This window comes from Vicugna pacos, chromosome 4 (genome assembly GCF_048564905.1).
Source record: "Vicugna pacos chromosome 4, VicPac4, whole genome shotgun sequence".
NCBI classification, from domain to species: domain Eukaryota; kingdom Metazoa; phylum Chordata; class Mammalia; order Artiodactyla; family Camelidae; genus Vicugna; species Vicugna pacos.
In genome coordinates, this window is record NC_132990.1 from 76,339,542 (window position 1) to 76,361,270 (window position 21,729).

Below are 21,729 nucleotides of genomic sequence, written 5' to 3' on the forward strand. Positions count from 1 at the left end.
GAATGATGCTTGGATGCGTTAGTGAAAGAACATCGTCCCAAGACGCTTCACACGGACTGGGGTGGAGCCTCTTTCTCCTGTCGCCTTCTGAGGTGGCATCGCGGGCTGTAATGATTCGTATTGTATTTATAAGCTGACAGGGTCGTCCTGGGAGCAGCGGGAGGGGAGGCAACCCAAGTAAGACTTCTCAACCCTGCTAATTAAAACAATCCTTCCTCTCCCCACGAAGGCTAATGAGACAGGAAGAGAATGGGCTAATGAAAATGTCGCCACAAGATTGCCCACTTGTTTTATTTATTAACTTCGTGCTGTAACTCTCATCTTGGGGTTCTCAGGGAGAAAGACTTTTCAGATATTTGCCGGAGGACCCTTTCTGATTCCTCCCGCTCTGTGGGATGTGAGCTGCCACAGACTGTGTCTTTAGTGGCCTGAAATTCTCTCGCCAGTTGTCAGTAATGACAAGATCCTGGGAAGAGGGCTTTGCCCACGTTCACTTTGAACGAAATAACAATGAAAGGAATCTGAACCTCTTTTCAGCACATTGGCCCCCAAATCCAAGAGGCCAGTTTGCCTAGGAAAGCCTCGGCCCCCTGGGGTGGGTGGCCAGTGCAGTCGGGGGGGCCCCAAGGACCCCGAGTGGTGTTTAGTGAGGCAAGTCCACTGCGCTCAAACAGACTTAACGCTGATCCTATCAAGCATTTGGTTCCGCCAAGGCGGCAAGAATTCAATTAACACGGCATTTAATGGAGCCCAGCATGACCTGATCCTTCAATACTTTGAGGGCACCCCGGGGCCCTCCTCCTTCATTTCGACCCCTTAAATGCTTGGTGATTTCAGCTAATGACTTCATCGGTCCCCGCTGGCCATTAGACTAGTGAAAAAAAGAAAGGGTTCACCTTGATATAGATTCTATCCGGTGGGATTTCTGGGCTGGTGAACCTGAGGTTTTGTTGCCAGAGGGCATTTTCACAACGGGCAGACCGTGAGGCATGGGGTGCCCGTCCCTCAGCACAGGTGCTCATTCCCGGGGAGAAGCCGGGGACGAGGAGGGACAGTCTGGCTGTGGCTTTGGCGGGGGTCTGCATTTCCTCTGGCCGCCGTAACAAGCTGCCCCACGCACCGGATGGCCTGAAACCACGGAGACAGATTCTCTCACAGTTCTGGAGACCAAAAGTCTGAAATTAAGGTGTTGCCTTGAGAATCCTGCCAGGCGTCATCCAGCTCCTGGTGGCTCCAGGTGTCCCTTGGCTTGTGACCGAATCACTCCAGCCTCTGCTTCTGTGGTCACATGACCCTCTCCTCAATGTGTGTCTTTTCCTGGTCTTTTTTTTTTCAATCTTTTTTTTTAGTGCTTAGAAAGGCGAACTTCAATGGGAAAATCCAAGGTCAGCAAAAGTGATTGAGCCTCATAAGGGCCTTGAACCCAAGACTCTGTCAACAGATGAAGTCCCACTGAACTTTCAGTTGGAGTTGCTGACGTAACCAGTTACCTGTAAGAGGGTGAGACCTGGGGAGGCTCCGGTTACATGTGTCTATGTCTTGTTTGCCCATCTGGACAAGTGTTTTCTAACTTCTCTGTCCTGGTCTTTCTTGTAAGGACACTTTTCATTGGATTTAGGACCCACACAGATAATCCAGAATGAGCTCATCTCAAAAGCCTTAATAGAATTACATCTGCAGAGGCCCACTTTCCAAACAAGGTCAGGTTTGCAAGTTCTGGGGACATATCTTTTTGGGGGGCCACCGTTCAATGCACTAGGGTTGGGCCAAATAAAGTTGAGTTGGACAGTTGATCCAAGTCAATTAAATGAGCATTTCCCACTCTTGCTTCAAGAAAGAATTTGCGGGGGGGGGGGTGCTGGGTATAGTTCAGTGGTAGAGTACATGCTTAGCATGCATGAAATCCTGGGTTCAATTCCCAGTACCTCCATTTAAAAAAAAAAAAAGGAAAGAATTTGTGCCTCTACTTCTTTTTGCATGACTTGAAGATAGATGCAGAGTGATTTTTATGAAAAGAGCATTCAGAAAAGAATCCAACTTTTTAAGGATATTGGTCATGACAGTTCCACCAGTCCACATTTAAAGTCGGAGATTTGGTGCTATAGGAATTAAAAGCAATAATTATGAAGAGTTCAAGCAATAGGGAACATGCTCAAGATAGAATGATAAGTGGGAGCTGGAGAAGCAGAATACAATATTGTGCACCTGGTTTGGTTACAGTTTTGCAAAAATTATCCTTTTGCCCATGAACAGGGCCTGGAAGGGAACTCTTGAAAAATGAAAAGTAGTAACAATTGTATTTAGGGGACGGATATTCTAGATGGCTCCCCTCACCCTCATTTTAAAATTCCTGTTATGAGGATAATCCGAAAAAATTATAATACAGTCATACCTTGGAGATATTGCAGGTTTGGTCCCAGACCATGGGAAGAAGGGGAGTATTGCAATAAATTGAGTCACATGAAGTTTTTGGTTTCCCAGTATGTATAAAAGCTATGCTGTCACCTATTAACTGTTACCTGTTCACGCAATAGCATTTTGTCTAAAAAAAATGTACATACATTAATTTAAAAATACTTTGTTACAAAAAATGCTAAGGGTCATCTGAGCCTTCAGCAAGTCATAATCGTTTTGCAATAGTAACATCAAAGATTACTGATCACAGATTGCTATAGCAAATACAATAATAATGGAAAAGCTTGCAGTGTTGCAGGAATTACCGACATGTGATACAGAAGTGAGCTCATGAAGTAAGCAAGTGCTGTTGGAAAAATGGTGCCCATAGACGTGATTGATGCACGGTTGCCACAAACCTTCAATTAATGAAAAAAGTGCACGATCTGTGTAGCACAATGAAATAAGGTCCACCTGTGGAGGTGGCCTCTCAGGGGCGAGGGAGATTCTTGGGAGACAGGAAGGGAAAAGAGACTTACTCTTCATTTCACGTGCTTTGTATCATCTGAATTTTGTGTCATGCGCATGTAATACTTATTCAAAACACAAAATACATAAAAAGATGGAAAGTCCTGTTATCCTGAAAATTTCTCTGATCAATGTCTTCCCAAGAACTGGACCTGCATTCCGAGCGCTCCCTGAGCTGGTTACACACTCCTTGCGTGTTTATCACACCATTTTGCAACGGTTCATGCCCTCCTTGCCTCTCGAGTGTAGGTAACAGCGTGGGTTAAAGACCCGAAGGAGGAGGACGGCATAGTGTACTCCAGGAACAGAAAGACTGTCAGCATTTGCAGGTTGAAATTCAAATTTGCAGGAGTGGCAAGAGATGGGTCTGGAGGAAGGAGACTAGGAAGCCATGGCAGGGGTCCAGACCTTGTCTGAGGGCAGGGGGAAGCCACTAAGGGGGATATGATCACATCTGCATTTTAGAAAGATCACTCTGAGCGTGGAAAATGAGCATGTAGTATTTTCACCACACGGATGTAGTCGATGCAGATAAACCACAAGAGTATAGGTAATGGTAAGATGTAGGAAAACAACTGGGAAAATGCTAAAAAAAAAAAAAAACAACTGGGAGTGAAGAATTTTAAGTGCTTATTGCCTTTGTTTTTAATATCACTTATTCAATTGTAAGCTTATTTAATTTAATTTTAATAATGGCTGTGTTTAACAAATGGCTTGCAAAATTCCTGAATATTTAACAGTCAGCTCTGGTGATCTGGAACAAACTGGCTCTGCACACCACTGGATTTTAGAGTCTCTCATGTGTATATTTTCAGGCGATGGTAATCATCACTGTGCAGTAGAATCTCAGGGAAAAGAGGATCTCTGAGTTCCCCTTCGTTTTGTGGGGTGGAGGTGATACAGTCAATAATCTTAAATAAATACTTAGGAAGAAGTTGAATATAATGTTTTATTCTGCACTGGGTCCAGCCCTAGGTCCCAAAGACCCGGGGGGATGCAGGTGGAGATTGCTAAGCCAGCAAAGGGCTTCTGTGGCACGAGGATGCAGGGCCAGTTTCCCTGTTTCTTCACCTGCTTAAATCGCTGGCTCTGGCTTCCCTGTTCCTTGAGCCTATGATGCAGTGATCTAGATCTCCACTCAGGAATGGGGGATCTCACTGTCATCACCATCATCACCATCATCACCATCATCACCATCATCATCATCATCACCATCATCACCATCATCATCATCATCATCACCATCATCACCATCATCAGTATCTTCATCACCATCATCACCATCATCACCATCATCATCATCATCATCATCATCACCATCATCACCATCATCATCATCATCACCATCATCATCATCATCACCATCATCACCATCATCAGTATCTTCATCACCATCATCATCACCCTCCTTGTCATCACTGTCATTATCGTCAGTGGGGAGTCACTGTCAGCAGCAGCTTCAGCAATACCACATTTCCTAAGTTCTTTCTATCAGCCAGGCAGTAGTTCCAACGTGCGCTCTTGCATCAAATCCTTACAATAACCCCACAAGGGCAAATACCATTATTATCCCCATTTTACAGATGAGGAAACCGAGGCTCAGAGAGGTGAAGAAACTTGCCTGAAGTTACACTACTGGTGAGGGATGGAGCCAAGATTGGAACCTCAGTTGGGCTGGTGCCAAAGCTCATACCTTGATTTCCACTGACAAGCTCCTGACAATAATGATTAGCAACTGGATCATACTTGAGGGTTTAAAGTACTTTTGCACTCATCACCTCATTTGCTTCCACCTTGTGAGGCCGTCACTAGTATCACTGTTCTTTGAGAGTCAAAGGACTTGAAGCTCACGAGGGTGAAGGGACTTGAAGCTCCTACCAATGGCAGGTGGTGGCAGGGCTGTTGGGTCTTGAAATCTGCAGGCTGTGTGGGCTGACACTTTCTGGGGTCTGGGTCATTCTTCTTCGGCAAATATCTCCCATCTTTCTGATGCAACCTGTGTGTGTTCTCAAAATCACAGTTGAATAGCAGTTTGGCTTCCTTGACTGGAAGCTGCAAAGACCACTGTTTTCATCACCATCACCCTTCCCTCCTTGTCCCGGGACCCCCAGCTCCCTCCTCTGTATCCTAAATACACAACACCGGGTCGGTGGGACAACCTGCCTTTGTTTTCAAAGTGAAGTGTTGAGAAGCTCACCCCATAAATCTATTTGCATGTTTCTTTGGGAGTAGTGGGGAGAGGAGGCTGGGGCCAGATACGCTCATGCAATTCTGCTCATTATTTACACAGACAAGGAGATATTTCAGTGAAACTGCACTCGACTCTGAGTGACAAGGTATCTTTCTGCAGTGCAAGGTTCAGGGAAATTGTAGTGAAGTTGACAGCTTTTTAATGTACAGTTGCTATTCTACTGAAACACAGCACGTTTTTGTTTTGGAAGTACAAGATGACCTGTTTATTAGCTGTGATTCCAACTGCGTGTACATGCTCGGAAACACAAAGGCAGAAGAACAGCGTGTTTCTTTTGGGGAGGGGGCCACAGACTTTCCCTCCCCCTCCCCCTCCCCCTCCCCTGCCACACGTAAGAAAACACCGAACACCAAGCGTTCTGAATTGAAGTGGACGTATTTTCCTTGGAATGACAGCCTACCTTGGAATCATGGGAAGAAACTGCCAGTTGCTTTAATCATCCTCCCCAGGGTAACCAGGAAGTGTGCAGGGAGGCTGGGTGAGATCTTCCGTGAAAAGGCTTGGGGTCCGGCATGCCTGGGCTCTTGCTCCTCCAGGAGCTGGTGGACCAGTAGCATCCATATCCTTGGGCACTTCTGGAAATGCAGAATCTCAGCTCCCACCCCAGACCTATGAATACAGAATCTGCATTTTAACAAGGTCCCCGATGATGGGTTCCAGGTTGAGAAGAGCTGGCCCACGCTACCCTCCACCCCTCACCCAGGCTAAGTGAAGCTCAGATGCTGGTGTCATTCACTTATTCAATGCACATTTATTTGGCATTTACTACATACCAGGAGCCAATTTAGGTGCTAGGAATACAAAGAATAAGACAGAAAAGGCACCCCCCCACCCCTTGGGAAGCCAGCCAGGAAGCCAGACGTGGAACAAGAAATCACAAGGGAGAGAAATTAGGAAACCGTTCTTACCTGGACAGCGTAGCATTTGGATCTTGTGATTGCAACTGGCAAAGTATATCCAAATGAGAAAAAAAAAAAATCCGTGTTATACTTCGTGCTGCATCATTTTGCACCACCTCATTAATCTTAACTTACAGGTTATTGTCTACTTGGATTTTTTTCATCGAGATGAAATCCACATACAATGAACCATTTAAAGGGTGCGATTCGGCGGGGGGAGGCGTCTAGCTCAGGGGTAGAGTGCGTGCTGCACAGGCACGAGGTCCTGGGTTCAATCCCCAGGGCCTCCGTCAAAATAAACAAGTAAACCTAATTATTTCCCCCAGATAAAAATGAAGTCAAATACTTAAGGAAATAAACAAAGAGAACAATGCAGCAGCATCTAGTGCTTCACAGTGTTGTGCAACCACCAGCTCTCTGGTTTCAAAACTTCTCCATCACCCCAGAAGAACACTCCAGACCCGTTCTCTCTCCCCTCTTCCCCTAGTAACCACTCATCTGTCTTCCGTCTGTGTGGGTTTGCCCATTCTGGGCATTTCGTGTAAAAAGAATCATATGACATGTGACCTTTCGTGTCTGGCTGCTTTTGCTTGGCATCACATTTTCAAGGTTCATCTACTTTGCAGCGTATATCAGTATTTCTCTCCTTTCCAGGGCTGAAAGTTATTCTGTGGTGTGTGTGTACCTCAACTTCGTTATCCAGTCACTTGTTGATGGGCATTTATACTCACTGAAAAGAAATCTTTCAATGTAAAATAGGCCTGTGCCTGTTTGATGTAAAACAGACCGTCTAGGCATAAACGTCACGAGGCAACAGTGCTCATTTTGGATTATTATGTTACCAAAATGTCAGTTATTGTCACTTATATTGGTCTGTGAGGCTCAAATCAGAGCATTCCCTTGAAAATAGGACTCCAGGCTCTAGGTGTGGGGCTCCTGGACATGCCTGAACTGCAGATATTGGTGCTTGAAAATCGCTTATCTGGGCCTGCAAAGCATGAACTTTGCACTCATAACACTGCATGAAATCAGTGTGATTCTGGGCCATTTTCCCATTTTATTCAATCAACCATTGAATCAACAGCCATTTACTGAGTGTCAGCTCTGCATTGGGCCCTGGATAGAGGATGGTGGCAGCCAGGGTTCACCAACACGTGGACAATCCCGTGATGAGAGCTGGGAAGCCCCCCAGGTGAAGGGCTCCACCCCACCCCTCACTGGGTTCTGAAGTCCCCCTGCCCCCTTCCCCTTTCTGCTTCTCCCGAGAGGGGCCTTGCAGCTCTGAGGGAAGTGAGCTGCAGAGGGAAAGCCTGGGCATGAGCACCAGCGACGGAAGAAGGTATCTGTGAGGATCAGGGCCTCAGATGGAGCTTTCCGGCCACATAAACCCAGAGCCACCTGCAGCATTGCCAGGGAGACGAATGTCACATCTGGAAAGTGATCTGCCTAAGCCACGGCTTGTCATCTGGGTAGGAAGTAGTCTCTCTCCTTGGAGAATCTTCCTAATTATGGGCTGAACATGTGCCAGGAAAGAGGAACGAGAAAGAAATGAAGCGGCAGCATGCACACGCCTCACACCGGCCCCCGCAGCCTGCGCTCCCGGCCGCGCGCTCCCCCGCCCCCCACCGCGGCCCCCCAGGAAGGCCTTCCTGCCTGATGGCCCCCGGGGCCTCCTGCAGGCTCTGGAGCCACCGTGAGGTGTGCTGCAAAACATTTGTTGCTACTGGTAAAATACGGACTTTCGCAAGTTACTGCCTTTCTGCCCTTGAAAAATCGAGTTGAAATACACATGACGTAAAATCGACCATCTAACCATTTTTAACTATGTTTAATACATTCACATTGTGTGCGACCGTCGCCATCCATCTGCAGAACTTTCTCATCTTCCCCCGCCGAAACTCTGTCCCGGCTAAGCAATAACTGTCTCTTTCCCCCTCCCACCCTGCCTCTGGCGGTGACCATTCTACTTTCTGTCCCCACGGGTTTGATTACTCGAGGTCTCTGTGTAAGTGGAATCCTACAGCATTTGTCCCTTCGTGATGGGCTTATTTCATTCAGCATGATGTTTTCGAGGTTCATCTATGTTGTAGCATGTGTCAGAAATTTCTTTTCATGGCTGACTAATATTCCATTGTATGGATAAACCACCTTTTGTTTATCCATTCATCACCATTGGTACTTGGGCGATTGTGAGTAAAGCTGCTAAGAACAAAAGCGCACAGGTCACCAGCTTTTAAACAACAAAGTAGACGAGAGCAAGTGCCTGTTCTTGCTCCTCTCACCCTCTGCCCTCTGTGGGCTCTCTGGGGGGGGCTGCAGGCTGGGCTGGGGGCCTTGGGTACCACTCTCCATCATCCGACACAGCCTCCAGCAAGAGGCAGATGCTCTGGGCCCTCACACGGATATGCTGATCACAAAGGACTGTTCTGACTGAACTGTCCTATTCATGATCACAGTGGGGACTTTTCTCAAGATCTGGATTTGTTCCCGGGCACTGTGAGCACACATGAACTTGACCTGCCAACTAGCTCACTATGGAGAAAAGGTTCAGAAGAGCCTCCTTAAAACCTAGAAAATTAAAGGGTCAGCCTGAGCCACTGCAGAGAGCAGCCCCTGGAGAGGGGTGGACCTTGACCCGGAACCCGAGGCTGCCGCCCGCAGCCCTGGGTCTCGCAAGTCTGCCAGGCACGAGTGGCCCTGTTTTCCTTCTTTGCCGCGGAAACGCCAGCTCTAAGGAAGCCGGGACAGATGCCTTACAGTGCCGCTCACAGCCCACTTCACAGCCTGGGGGCCTGTCAGAAACACAGCTCCTCGGGCCTCGTGTCTGGAGAGTCTGACTCAGAAGGGGGCCCAGAATCTGCATTTGGGGGGTTCCCGTGCAGACAGTCCCTGGGCCACATCGACAGGCACCAGGCGGTACAGTTGTGCTGGTGCTCGAAGGAGCCAGCACTTAACGCCAGCTCTCCTTCCCCCAGATGTCCTGATCATTGTGGGGTGACATGCCAGGGGCGGGGTGTGCCGTCAGCCGTCCAGTCCTTGCCAACAAGTTTAGGGACCGGGGGTGGGGTGGGGAGGGAAGCGCCTCGCCTTGATTTGAGAATTACTAAGCCTTTCTCCCAGCCCCGCCCTTTTCTTTTCATCCCCGGTGTTCATTCCTTTCCCTGATGTCTTTGTATTAAAATGTTGAATTCTGAGTAGGAGGCTCTTTCAGAAAAACCCAGTAAAAGTTGGGCCTTTTATCATCCACATCGTCACCGTTGGCTGAGCCTTGAGGTCCTGCACGTGCTACACAGTGACCACGTGTGTGTGGCCTATTGGCTCATTTCTCTTGCAATTGGTTGCGGAGCATCACAGTAATGATTACCCTGCGGGGGACTGAGGGCTCCACCGCGTCAGAAAGCGGGCTAAGTGATGTGTGGCATCATCTCGTTCAAGTTAAGCCTCCCAGCAGCCTGGTGAGAGAGGAATTAGTTCTCCCATTTTACAGAGGAGAAAGCTGAGGCCCAAGCGCTGTGGGTGACTGGCCCCCGAAGTCTCAGAGTTGATAGAGTAAGGGAGCCAGGGTTCACCTGAGCCTCACCCTCCGGCATCCACACTCTGCCGCCGATTCTGCATTTAGTGCTTTCCCCCCTTAAAATCAACTGATGAGCGAAATCTGAATGCAGCTGGAGGTGGCGCACATCCATCTATCAGTTAGCACCTGCCTCTTTTGGGGGGATGCAGAAAAGTGAACTAGGTCAAATGAACTGATCGTTTTCTGTTCTAGGGGACCCCCTCCCAAGGGGAAAAAAGCCATCTTATTCTAATTCCAGCTTCATTTCAAGCCTGGCAAATAATTCACCCTGCAAAGCTGCAGGGGGCTTTGTCAGCCACCCCTGCCTTGGACCAGATCCTCACTCCCGCTCCCTGAAGTGTGTGGCCTCTCCCCACCGTCTCCCCCCACACCCCCCCCCCAGCAGGGTGCAGACGTGGCTCTGGTCTGCACAGAACAGCGTGCCCGCGACCCCCAGCGCACCCTCCTCTCAAACACACACTCCTCTCAAACACACACTCAGCTGCTGACAGCAACCAACACGGGGACTTCAAACAGCCAGCGCTACGTACAGGTTCAAAGAGCAGATTTCTGGAATGCTAAAAGGTAGAACACCCCGGAAAATTAGGCTGATTAAAGAACCAACCTGCCACTTCCATTCCGTGCCCAGCCCTGGAATATTTCTTCATAAAACCACCCAGCGTTCAAAGGAGATCTGCTGAAGGGAGGGACCTACTTAGGAGCGCAGTTTACACGGCGGCGGGTTATCTGTTTTACAGCCAGCCGCTGTAGTGTGCAGTCAGGGCTGCCAGGGCGGGTAGCATCGTTAATGCGGTGACACTGTTATGTGCTTTGTTTGGGAGTGTGGCTTAATTAGATGACAACTTGGAGGTGCTAGCTGTTTGCAAGATAATACAGGTCTCCTGGGCAGAGGGCTAATTTAGCTTTTTGGTTTAATTCAGAAATGAGGAGAGAGAAAAAGCTCAGGTTTTAGTCGCTCAGGAACACATGCACACACAGGGATGTTACACATACATCACAAAGCTTTGGCTGCATGATCCTGGGGAGACAGAGTTGGGGACGAATGGAAAGGTTTCCTGAGTACAAGGCACAGAGGGGCAGAGATGAATGAAGGACCCCAGGCCCCCGCCTCTTGGCTGATCAAGAGATAGCCCGTCTGACTAAAGGGCAAGTCCAACAACCGGACAGGAATAAGGATAGGGCAGGTGTGTGGGTGGGCAGTCAGAGAAGGCTTTTAGAGGGGGCCAGTCTGGAGGTTGGTTTTGATTTTTTTCTCTCTTTATTGTTTATGAAGGCATCATTTGCATCATTAAAATTCACCCATTTTAAGCATACAGTTTGGCAAGTTCTGGTAAGCTTGGACAATTACCTAATCTCCATCACAGTCAAGATATGGAACAGTTTTCTCCCCCAGAAAAGCTCCCTTGTGCCCCTTCACACCTGATCCCCTTCCAACTCCTGGCCCCAGGAACTGCTGATTGCTTTCTGTCAATGCAGTTTTGTCTTTCCTAGAATTTAGGGTATAAGGAAGCCCATGGTTCACAGTCTCTTGTGTGACTTCTTTCATTAGCATAATGCACTTGTGATTCATCCATGTCGTAGTGTGTATCTGTTCCTCGTTCTGTTTTATTGTCAAGTGGTTTTCCATCGTAAAGATGCACCACAATTTGCTTACCCATTCCCCAGCTGATGGACGTTTGGGTTGCTGCCCATTTGGGGCTATTATGAATAATTCTGTTATGAACAGCCCCATACATGTTTTTGTGTAGGCAGATATTTTTGTTTCTCTTGGGTAAATATCTAGGAACAGGACCTTAGTTACATGATAAATGCAATCTTAGTAAGTTTCTACCGTATTGCGTCCCAATGTAGCCATACCATTTTGCATTCTCCTCAGCAGCGTATGAGCGTTCCAGTGGCTCCACCTTCTCACCCACATTGGCTGTTGTCTGTTTTTAATTTGTGATTCTTGAGTTTTGGAGGGTGACTTAGGGTCTGACAGGCAAATGGGGTGGGGAGGAAATTCCAGGTGGAGGAAATAGCACGTGGAGAAGCAGCAAGAAGAATGCCATGCGTGAGGACGGCAGTGTCGCTGGGGCCAGACGGGTGGGACCTGGGGGTGTGGACGCTGGGAGAACAGGGGAGGACTTCACAACATGGGCACAGGGGGAGGGTATAGCTCAAGTGGCAGAGTGCATGTTTAGCATGCATGAGGTCCTGGGTTCAATCCCCAGTACCTCCATTAAAGGAAAAACATTAAATAAATAAACCTAATTACCTCCCCCAGCAAAAAGAAAAAAAATTTTTTTAAATATGGGCATAAGCACGATTTACAGTAGCCAAGATATGGAAGCAAACTGTATGTCCATCAATAGGTGACTGGATAAAGATGTGGTGTGTATATATACGCACACACACACAATGAAATAATACCCAGTCATAAAAAAGAATGAAATAATGCCATTTGCAGCAATATGGATGAACTTAGAGATGATCATCCTAGGTGAAGTAAAAAAGAGAAAAACGAATATTATGATATCACTTATTCATGGAATCTAAAAAAAAAAATGATACGGGGGAGGGCATAGCTCAGTGGTAGATGGTGTGCTTAGCATGCATGAGGTCCTGGGTTTAAACCCCAGTGCCTCTGTTAAAATAATAATAATAAAGTTTAAAATAAAAAGAAAATAAATAAATGACACACATGGACTTATTTACAAAACAGAAAGAGACTCTCAGACGTAGAAAACAAACTGACGGTTACCAAAGGGGAAAGTAGGGCAGGGGAGGGATAGATTAGGAGTTTGGGATTAGCAGAACAAAATCCTGTATATAAAATAAATAAACAACAAGGTGCTACTGTACAGCACAGGGAACTACATTCAATATCCCATAGTGAAATGAAAGAGAATATGAAAAGGAATATGCATATTACGTATAACTGAATCACTATGCTGTATGCCAGCAACTAACACGTTATAAATCAAGTACACTTCAATTTAAAAAAATGTGGGCACAGGCTGGATGTAGGCCTGGATTGTTAATAATGAAGGACCCTGAGCTTCAATGAGGTGTGGCCTCATATTATCTCTCCTACAGATAAGGACGTGGAGGTGTGCCTCACCGGCACCCCGCAGCCACATAGCTAGTAAGCAGCAGAGTGAAGGTGTGAACTCCCGCTGCCCAGGCCCCGTGCTTAACCCTCACACGGCACTGCTACCTGAGATCTTGGCTCTGATGCTCATGTCCCTGTGGTGCTTTTAAAGGTTTTAAGTAGAGAATTGAAATGAAAGGAGCTGGCTCTTTGCAAGACTACCTGGGGCAGGCTATTAATGGTCGGGGACAGGGAGCCCCAGGGGTGGCTGCTGCCAATGCGGCTGCAGCTGTTCAGGGGGGAAGTGGAGGCGGGTCTTAGGTAAGTCAGCAGCGGAGGGAAGCGGCAAAGGGGTGGACTGGAGAGCTCCTTAGGAGGTACCTGACTGAAGGTGGGAGGCAAGGAAAAGCTGAGGATGGATTTTGTCAGGTTTTTGGCTTGGACAACTGAGTCAATGATGGTGGCTCTCACCAAAATAGAAAATTCCAGAAAGGTAGCTGGTCTGCAGAAAGGTTGTGAACTTAGTTTGGACTTGGGGATGTGGGCAATGGGTCTGCCTCAGACTGTGGTCTTCGGGTGCTGGTGGCTTTAATGCGCACATGAGGGGCTGTGATACCTGGTGCTTCACAGTTCTCTGGAGGTATGAGTGTGTACGCCTTGCAGTGCGAGGTGTGTGTTTAGGAGTCATTTGAACTAGTGAGTGTGCCTAGCCAGCCACCTAGCAGCCACACTATAACCCCACTCGGTAGTTCTCTCCTCCTCATTGCATGACACTCACTTTGTCCGTCCCTCTTTGTCCCTGCTGCTCCCCCTAAGTTCCGGCCCATCACTGATTCCTCCCCAGGCTGATTGCAGTTGCCTCCTATCTGGCCTCTCCCTCCCTGACGTCACCCCCTCCACTCTGTTCCCCACACGGAGTCATGAGAATCTTCCAAAAAGCACACCAATTCCTATCGCTCCCCGACTTTAAGCCCCTTAGGGCGCCCCTTGCTATCTGCAGGGCTGGTCACCAGGCCTGCGTCCCCTCCTCCAGGTCGGTGTGGGCTTGTAGGAAAGGGGCTACAGCAGAGAAGGTGCTTCTGCAGCTCACGCCTTGAGGAGAGCTTTGACGTTGCCTCTTTGGGAGCCTAAGCTGGGAAGACCAAGCTTGTTCACAAGGACAATCTCACAGCGAGCGACCAAGGGGTGCTGGTTGGCGCACTGACGGTATGAGCAGGCAGCTCCTGCCCGGCACCCTCCCCCTCCGCAGAGAGAGCCTGGGCTCTGCTCTGGTCACCTGGGGTGCGGTGGGCATGAAGGAGAGGAGGGAGGCTGGTGAGCAGTCCAGAAGCCATGGGAGGACCACGAGAAGAGGAAAGGGCCAAGGTTAAGTTCCATCGTGATTTCCAAGTCCTGAAGCAGTGTTGCTCCGTGGACAGGGAGACAGCTTTTCCGCTCTGCTGCAGAGGGAAGAATGGCCTCATTGCCACCATCATCGGATCCCCACTAGCGATCAGGTCTGTGCCAGGCAACTAAGACTCAGAGAGATGGGCTGCCCAGGGCAGTAGGGGTGCCCAGCCACAGGAACCAAACACCAGCCTGGAGAGCCGTTGCCTTCACAAGGATCATTTATTGGCCCTGAGTGGCAGGGTAGACCAGGCACCCTCTTGGCCCTTTGTGACTCTCAAATTCTCTCGTTCTAAGAGGCAGTTCTGCTTCTGATAAGAAAATGGCTGAGAAGCACTTCGCGGCGCCGCGTCGGAGTCCTGGTGCGTGCTCAGCCATACAAACGGCTTGGCTTTTCTTTGGCTGAGCATCACGGTGGGGAGTCTGGATGTCCAAAATCCCTCCCAAATCAAACATTCAGCTTTTAAAAAAAGCCTATATAATTCATGTCTCTTAAAGAAGGCAATGTGCCTCATGTTGGTTAAAACTGAACCTGAAAGATTCACTTTTTAAAAAACAACATAGAATCATTTCATAAAAAGGGGCTTCAGTCCAGAGGCAGCGGCCGGAACCACCAGACAATGGTGCTCCAATCCTGCATCTTGCTGCTCATTCCTGAATTCCGGGATGAGATTCAGAAAGTCTGGATAATAGGGCATGCTTCCTCCTTCAATTATCTTTGGTCTCTCACTTCTGAGTACATAAGAACCATTTGCTTTTCTAATTTACAACACTTCCTTATGGAATGTTGTCTCTTACTGATTCAGAGAAAGGAGGACGTTTGTTTTAATAGATCTGAATTTTATCAGCCAAAGTATATTTGCACCAAAGCATAATAATAATAAATTATGGCCCTAATAAGTAGGCTGCCCAGAAGGATGACGGTGGCACCCCCAATAATTGATGTACATTCTTTGGAATTTAGGGGCATCATAATTTATCGGGGTTCATCTCTCTATCCAATTTGAGGAGAGGCAGCTGTGTTTTGTAAGCAATAAACTCTGCCATTGTATTTCTTGGTTAAGCAGAGAAAAGCATTCTTACTGTTTTTTCCCTGTTTCCTAGTTATTAGTACAGTATCTGGTAGCTTCTTTATGGGAAAGAGTTTATCAATATTTCAATTATAAACTCCAATTTTCAGGAGGCTTGTAACTTGTCTATTTAAAAATCAGATCCGGCGGGAAACACAGCATCTTGTCACCCCAGGAACCTGAATGCTTTCTAAAATGTTAAACAACTGATGTGAGTCCGTTCGCTTCCTTTCAACTATGAGGGTGAAACTTTGGTTGTCCTAACCACCACGAATAAAGTAGAATTAAGCCTCTTTTTTCCATCAGAAGTATTCAGCTGTCACTGGGGTTTCTGCTGGCAGTAGAAGGGAGCAGGTGCTGGAAGCAGCATCTCCAAGTACTCTCCTGGTAGGTACATCCCGGAGAAGCCGCCTACACATCACCTTTTTCACCAGCTGGGCAGTGATGTGATGCAGCACCTTTCTGAACGGAATGGGATAGGGAAGACTTTTCTGAAAATGAAGGCTCCTTCAGGAAAGCAAATCGGATTGGCATATTGGCTTTTGAGAAACTGGACTTGCCCATAGCGTAGCCAAGACCAGTGCTTCCTTCACCACTGGGCGAACGAGGCTGGGTGAGCCAGTGGGGGGTCCAGGCTGCAGGGCAGACGCGCCGGGTACTCCAGGGCAATCTGTTGACCTCAACCGACCCCTGGCTTGAGGCAGTCCTCCCCACCCAAGCCACATACCAAGGCCCTTCTTTCAAAGTCCCCTTAAACCAGAAGTGCTTTATCACTTGGAGCATCCCAGGGCCACCCAGAGCAAGGACACAAAATGCCATGACACTCCATGCAAACTACGCCCTGGTTACAGCCCCACGGAGGTTGTGTTTGATTGGGCTGGCCTTTAAAAGAGAAGCCGACAAATTAGCTTGCGGGAAGGAGAACTCCAGGCCACGGCAAAGTTCGGCTGCCTCTTCTGTGGGAGCGCGTGGCTTTCATTATCCTACTTGCAGAGTCTCTCTGGACCTTTCTGAGGCCTCGTTAGGGACAGATGGAATCTTGTTCCTGGCAGTGTCGTGTGTCACTGTACTTGGCTACGCGTGGGGTTCTCACCTGAAAAACAAAAACAAACCCTCCGTGATCTTTTTCCACTTGGCTCCCAACAAGATGAGATTGTCCACTTAAGGCAATACGTCCTACCTTTGAGTAATGTTTCTTGCTGTAAACAGCTGAGCAAGGGGCAGGGAAGGCTGCTCCGAACGGATGACTGAGGAGGGGTCCCGTCCACAGCAGCTGCATCCTTCCTTTAAGACCCATTTCAAAGGGCGCCCCCTCTTGGCAGCCCGGTCTCACCCCATCCTGAGATCTCCTTCCCTCCTCCCCCCACGGGTGCCTGTTCCCATCCGTGCCCTGTCCTCAGCTAATTCCGCGTCTCTGCGCTCATTCACACTGATGGCCAAGCACAGGTGCAAAGTCTAACTGAGATTTCCAGAGGGGCATCTGTCACAGTGGTCGTGCTGACACGCTGGGCCCCGAGTCTGTTTCTACTCCCTCTCGTCCTCATGGTCACCAGCAGTTCAAAGAAACTGTTCAGTCTGGGCAACAGGCGACTGGGAGACGATGGGAAGAGGCTTCTGATCCAGCTGGAGATTTTTAAAAGGTGATCCCTGGACCACATCGCACTGCTGAGCACCCCCCCTTGTGAAGGCAACAAAGGGCTGTCCTATTATTTACTCAGGAGTCCACCGAGCCCCTCGAACGAGTCTCCCCCGAAAGTGACGAAGGAGAGAATGTGGCTGGGGTCTGAGCACCCCCTGGGCAGAGCCCTCCACCCCGGGCCATCCTGGGCAGCCCGTTCCCACGCGAGCCCGTCGACGGCTCAGAGTCCCAGTAACTGACAGGAAGCCGCATCTTATAAAGGGGAGAAGAGGATTAAAATCGAGATTTGGCTATTATTTTTCTCTGATATCAGAGTGCAGCGAGGAGCAGCTCAGTTGTGTCACTGCCTAGTTTTTCATTTGTGTTTTTGTTTCAGGCTTCAATATCCTCCTCCAGCTGCTCGCGTCTCCTTCTCTTTCTCCTCACTTTGATCTATTCGTTTCCCCCAGAAATGGGGTTTATAAATCATTGTAATGCAGCCTTGGGAAAGATGGTGCTTAGTGCAGGGAGAAATACATCGCCGCTAACAGCCCCGGCAGGGAGAAAAACTCTCGGCTCATTGCTGGGTTCTGGCGACGGGTTACTGATGGTATTTGCTTTTTATGTCTGTGCGCGTGCCATCGGGGCAGGGCCGCGGGGAGCGTTCCACACGCCACCTTTGTAATATTTCAAGCCTCCTCCGGCAGTCGAAAACAAACTGCTCCTGCTTGCTCTCAGGGAAGCAGAGGCGGGAAGGGAAGGGGAGCGCAAACTCAGGGAAGGAGCATAAAGAAGGGGGCATGGTTTCCTCTGGATTCTGCCTTGGATAAAACCAGCTCCAAAGCCATCTCTCTTTTCTCTGCCATAAACCAGTCCGTGCGTGTGGCCTGCTGCACCTGGCGGGCCGGGGCTGCCGGGCCCAGCCCTCGCCGGCACACTAAGGCGTCTGACAGCCCCACCGCTTCCTTCCCAAGGCCCCGGCCTCCCTCGTCATGTTTTATGGGCCCATTTTCTCTGCAGCTTAGGGCAGCAGAGAAGCGCTGGGCTTGAGGTGTGGGTTTCCTCCCGACTCAGAGCGGCGGTGCTGTGCGTGTGAGACCCAGGCACAGCCATGAACATCCTGCCGGGCCTTAAATCAGAACGTAAAGGATCCTGCCATAGGGGAGCTAGGCGCGTCCCTGGGCCCTTGGAGGGCCGCATCCTGCTCACAATGTTTACAGCCCCGCAGCCACATTCTCAGGGACACTGATTGTCTCCCTGGCCAGCAGGCCTCTCCACCTTTTTTTACCTGCAGGGGGCCGGGGCCGGGGCCGGATCAGCGGGTCCCAACTCGGCCCCTCCCTCCGCCACACCGGGCACCAGGCTCTGTCCTCCTCTCACTGCTCATCCATTCAGTCTGTCTTGCCTGTGGAGGCACGTACTACCCTGACGATGATCTTTACTCAGCAGAAGAAAATGTCGATTTCCTTTCAAGGGTCAGGCCCACGCAGGTCGGGGTGGAACGGAGAACAACCCCTGGCGGTTTGGCGTTTGTAGCCCAGCACTGCCCAGTGGAACCTTCGGAGGCGATGGAAGCGTCCATCCTGTCTCCTCTCTGCCCAGTAGGCTCACCGCCACCCCCAGGGCACACTGAGCACTTGAAATCTGACTAGTGCGACTGAAGACAAAATTTTAAATTATTAAAAAAAAAAATCTAAGGAGCACTGTGACCTGTGGCTGTCGTCTTAGGCAGCACAGATGTAGACAGACAGAGAGGAAGCCTTCTCGGGGTTGTGTCTTTTGTGGGACTGGCACCTGCTCTTCTAAGTAGGCTAGCACCGAGAACGGACAGAGATGTGTACAAGGGGATAAAAGTACGGTGAGAAAAACCATGAAATGACTGAACCCTTCTGAAGTCACACTCTTTCCCCTAAGCACAACCAGGGGAGAAGACACTCAGGGAGTTGATAACCAGACCAGCTCAGGGAGGAAGACTTCCCTTGGGGTAAAAGCGGAAACTGGGACATGGGTTCTCAGTTGCAGCTCAGTTTACAACTCTGAGATTGTCTGATTTATCTCCGTGCATCTAACCTAGCCTGGATGGATGGATGGACTGTGTGTGTGTGGGTTGAACATCTTAAGAAACCACTCCTGATTGTCCAGGTCTTAAAATATCATTCAGTGCAGTGCACACCATACCCTGCAGGGTTTCGTAATCAGTAGGGTTACTGACCGACCCCCTGAAAGTGAATTGAAGAGCTTTCCTGGATGTGCCGGATTCTGCCGAAAGTCACCACATCCTGCTTCCGGCGCTCCTCCTCTGCCACGGCTTTTATCCCAGCTCCTCTCCTACCTCCTAAGCAGCCCAGTGGTCGGAATGCCTGGCTACGCCGGGGCTCCTTCACTTTATGAGTTTTGGGGTGTTGGATATTGACCTGACCTTCCGGACCCTCGTTTCCTCCTCTGTAGAGTGCAAATGGTAATAGCACCTGCTTCAGAAACATACGAACGTGCATCAACAGATGAACGAATCTACAAAACATAGTACAGCCAGGCCGTGGAATATTCTACAGCCATAAACAGCACGAAACGCTGACACATGAGGTAGCTGAGCCTCATCACACGATGCTAAGTGAAAGGAGCCAGACACAAAAGGCCACATACTGGGTGTTTCCATTTACGTGAAATATCTAGAATATGTAAATCCACAGAGACTGAAAGCAGATTAATGGTTGCCTGGGGCTGGGGAGGTGGGACAGTGGAGAGTGAGTGCTTAATCATATCCATTTTCTTTCAGGGTGATGAAAAAGTTTTGGTACCCGAAAGAGGTAGTGGCTGTGCAACGTTGTGAAAGTCCTAAATGCCACAAAGTGTGCATCTTAAAACGGTCAGTTTTATGTTATGTGATTTTTCACCTCGGTAAAAATAGTATTAATTTAAAAAAAAATGTGTGAAAGTTCTCTGACATAAAACCCTCAGCCCTGTGTCTGGCATGTGAGATGCTGAATGAAGACCAGGCCTTCAGACCAGCAGCAGTGGTAACCAAACACACAGCCGCTGATCTCCGCCGAAATCTGCACTCTTGGTCACAGGCATTTCTAATGAGGAGCAGGCCACATACGCTTGGACGATGCTCAAAAAAGTGACCGTGTGCAAGGAGGTTGCTTGCAGGTAGGACATGCCAGCGGGAACGTGGGCCAAGGGCCAGCTGTGTCCAGGTCAGACAGAGCCCACACGTTGGAGGAGATGTGCGGTCCAGGACGTGCCCTGCTTCAGGGCACACTTGCCTGCCTCCGTCCCTGCTGGCAGGATGAGTGAGAGGCCCTGCGGTCCATCCAGGGATGCCTGCTGCCGTTTGGCTAACATGTTAATTGCGTCTGCCTCGGCAGCCTCCCCCCGGCTCGGGGACCACTTCCGTTTCCTGGCTCCCCGTCCCCAGCAGCCACGGGGGCAGGCCCTAGCAGCGAGAGCAGCTGGATTTCTCCAGCCCAAGGAAGCTATAAATCTAGAGCTTTAATCATGTCTTCATGATCATTCAGCAAAGAGCAGCGGAGGATTTATTCTGCTGGGACGGCAAAGGGAAGACCGCAGGGGGTTGTCGTGGGGGATATTGGTTTAGCAAAGGTAGAACTGCTCCCCCGGGCCCATCCCAGGACCGGCCGATGAGCGATGACACCGATGGCCATAACAAGGCAATTACTGGTGTGTGCAGGCGGTGCTTTGTTAAAGAGGCAGGCTCCCTGCGTGGGCCCAGCGCCAGCCTCTGTGGGGCCGCTTCACCCGCTGTCGCAGAGTGCCTGCGGTTTCTCCCCGTCTCTGCTCCAGGGCCTACGTCCTTGAGAAAGCAGTAAGCATTTTTTAAAAGCCCCAAGGGTCCTTTCCAGTTTTCCCTGCAAACGTTAAGAAGGCGAAGTTAGGGAAATCCAGAGAGGGCTCTGTGGTCCCTGGCACATGGTGGGCACCTAATGTCTGTTTATGGGACATCTTTGCTCCTTCGTTCTGCGGGAGAGAAGAAAGAGGCCCAGAGAGGTGGCGATTAGTAACTGTCGCACAGCCGGTGTCCTGGTTCCCTGGAGGGAGTGGCTGCTTTAGTGTGCGGCCTTGTTTACAAATCTCAGTACTGGAGCGGCAGGACTGGAGGGGGTGCCCCTGGGAGGGAAAGAAGAAACCCAGCCCTGCTTCCTAGGGGTGGTCCCCGGGGGATGTCTCCTGGGAGGGACTCCAGAAAACACTTACTTGTCTGCACGTGTTCCTACCCTTTCCGTTTGTGTTCTGTTTTTCCACAAATGGGTGTTTCTTTTTCTCAGTGCCAGGATTGGGACATCTTTTTGTGGCACTTGGTCCTTTTGCAAAGATGCTTCTCATTCCCTGGATGGACCATAAAGTCTGCAGGCCCCACCCTCTCCAGCTCCCCGTCCCCAACCCTCTACCATCATGCTCAGTTTTTCAATGTTCTAAAATCACCCCGCAAGAACGTGTTGGTAAATATGTGCAAGTATTTCTGTAGGTTAGATCTTAGCCGGGGAGGCGCTGGACCAAAGGGTGCTCATAGGTAAAGAAGTCACAGGTGCTGAAAATTGCCCTTCTCAAAGATTGGCCAGCGTGCACTTTGTCACACAGCACCTGAGTGCCACCTGCCACTCCACCCCCAGGCAGCTACCTTCTCTGCGCATGTGAGGCTTGCCTGCTTCACCGCCCCTCCCGCACCCTCCCCTCCCACCCTGGAACAATAGACTCAGAACCGGTGTTTCACAACACTGAACACACTGAGTTTCGGAGCACCCACTAGGTGCCAGACATTGTTCCTGGTGCCGCAACAAAGACCCAGGCGCGTCTTCAAGGAGCTAGCTCCCCGGCAGGCAGGAAGCTGCAACTGACTGCTGCATGAGGGTGGAAGCGCAGTGTCCCCGGACCACCGCCCTGGACAACCAGCTGGTCTTTCCCGGGAGGTTACTCA

The 21,729-nt window shown here is 49.6% G+C and overlaps 1 protein-coding gene across 3 annotated transcripts in view; it reads left to right on the forward strand.

Moving 5' to 3' along the window:
- The window catches only part of CFAP77 (cilia and flagella associated protein 77), a 122,462-nt gene that overhangs the window by 19,155 nt on the left and 81,578 nt on the right, over positions 1 to 21,729 (forward strand). Inside the window, exons 1-3 of one of the 3 annotated variants that reach the window (XM_072959016.1) lie at positions 1,400 to 1,492; positions 1,598 to 1,700; positions 19,570 to 19,659. The exons of 1 other annotated variant lie outside the window; for it this stretch is intronic. In XM_072959016.1, coding sequence (XP_072815117.1) covers positions 19,633 to 19,659 — 27 coding nt within the window. In that variant the 5' untranslated portion in view covers positions 1,400 to 1,492; positions 1,598 to 1,700; positions 19,570 to 19,632. Of the gene's footprint in view, positions 1 to 1,399; positions 1,493 to 1,597; positions 1,701 to 19,569; positions 19,660 to 21,729 lie in introns of those variants that run through there. One more of the 3 variants, XM_072959015.1, reaches the window with a different exon arrangement.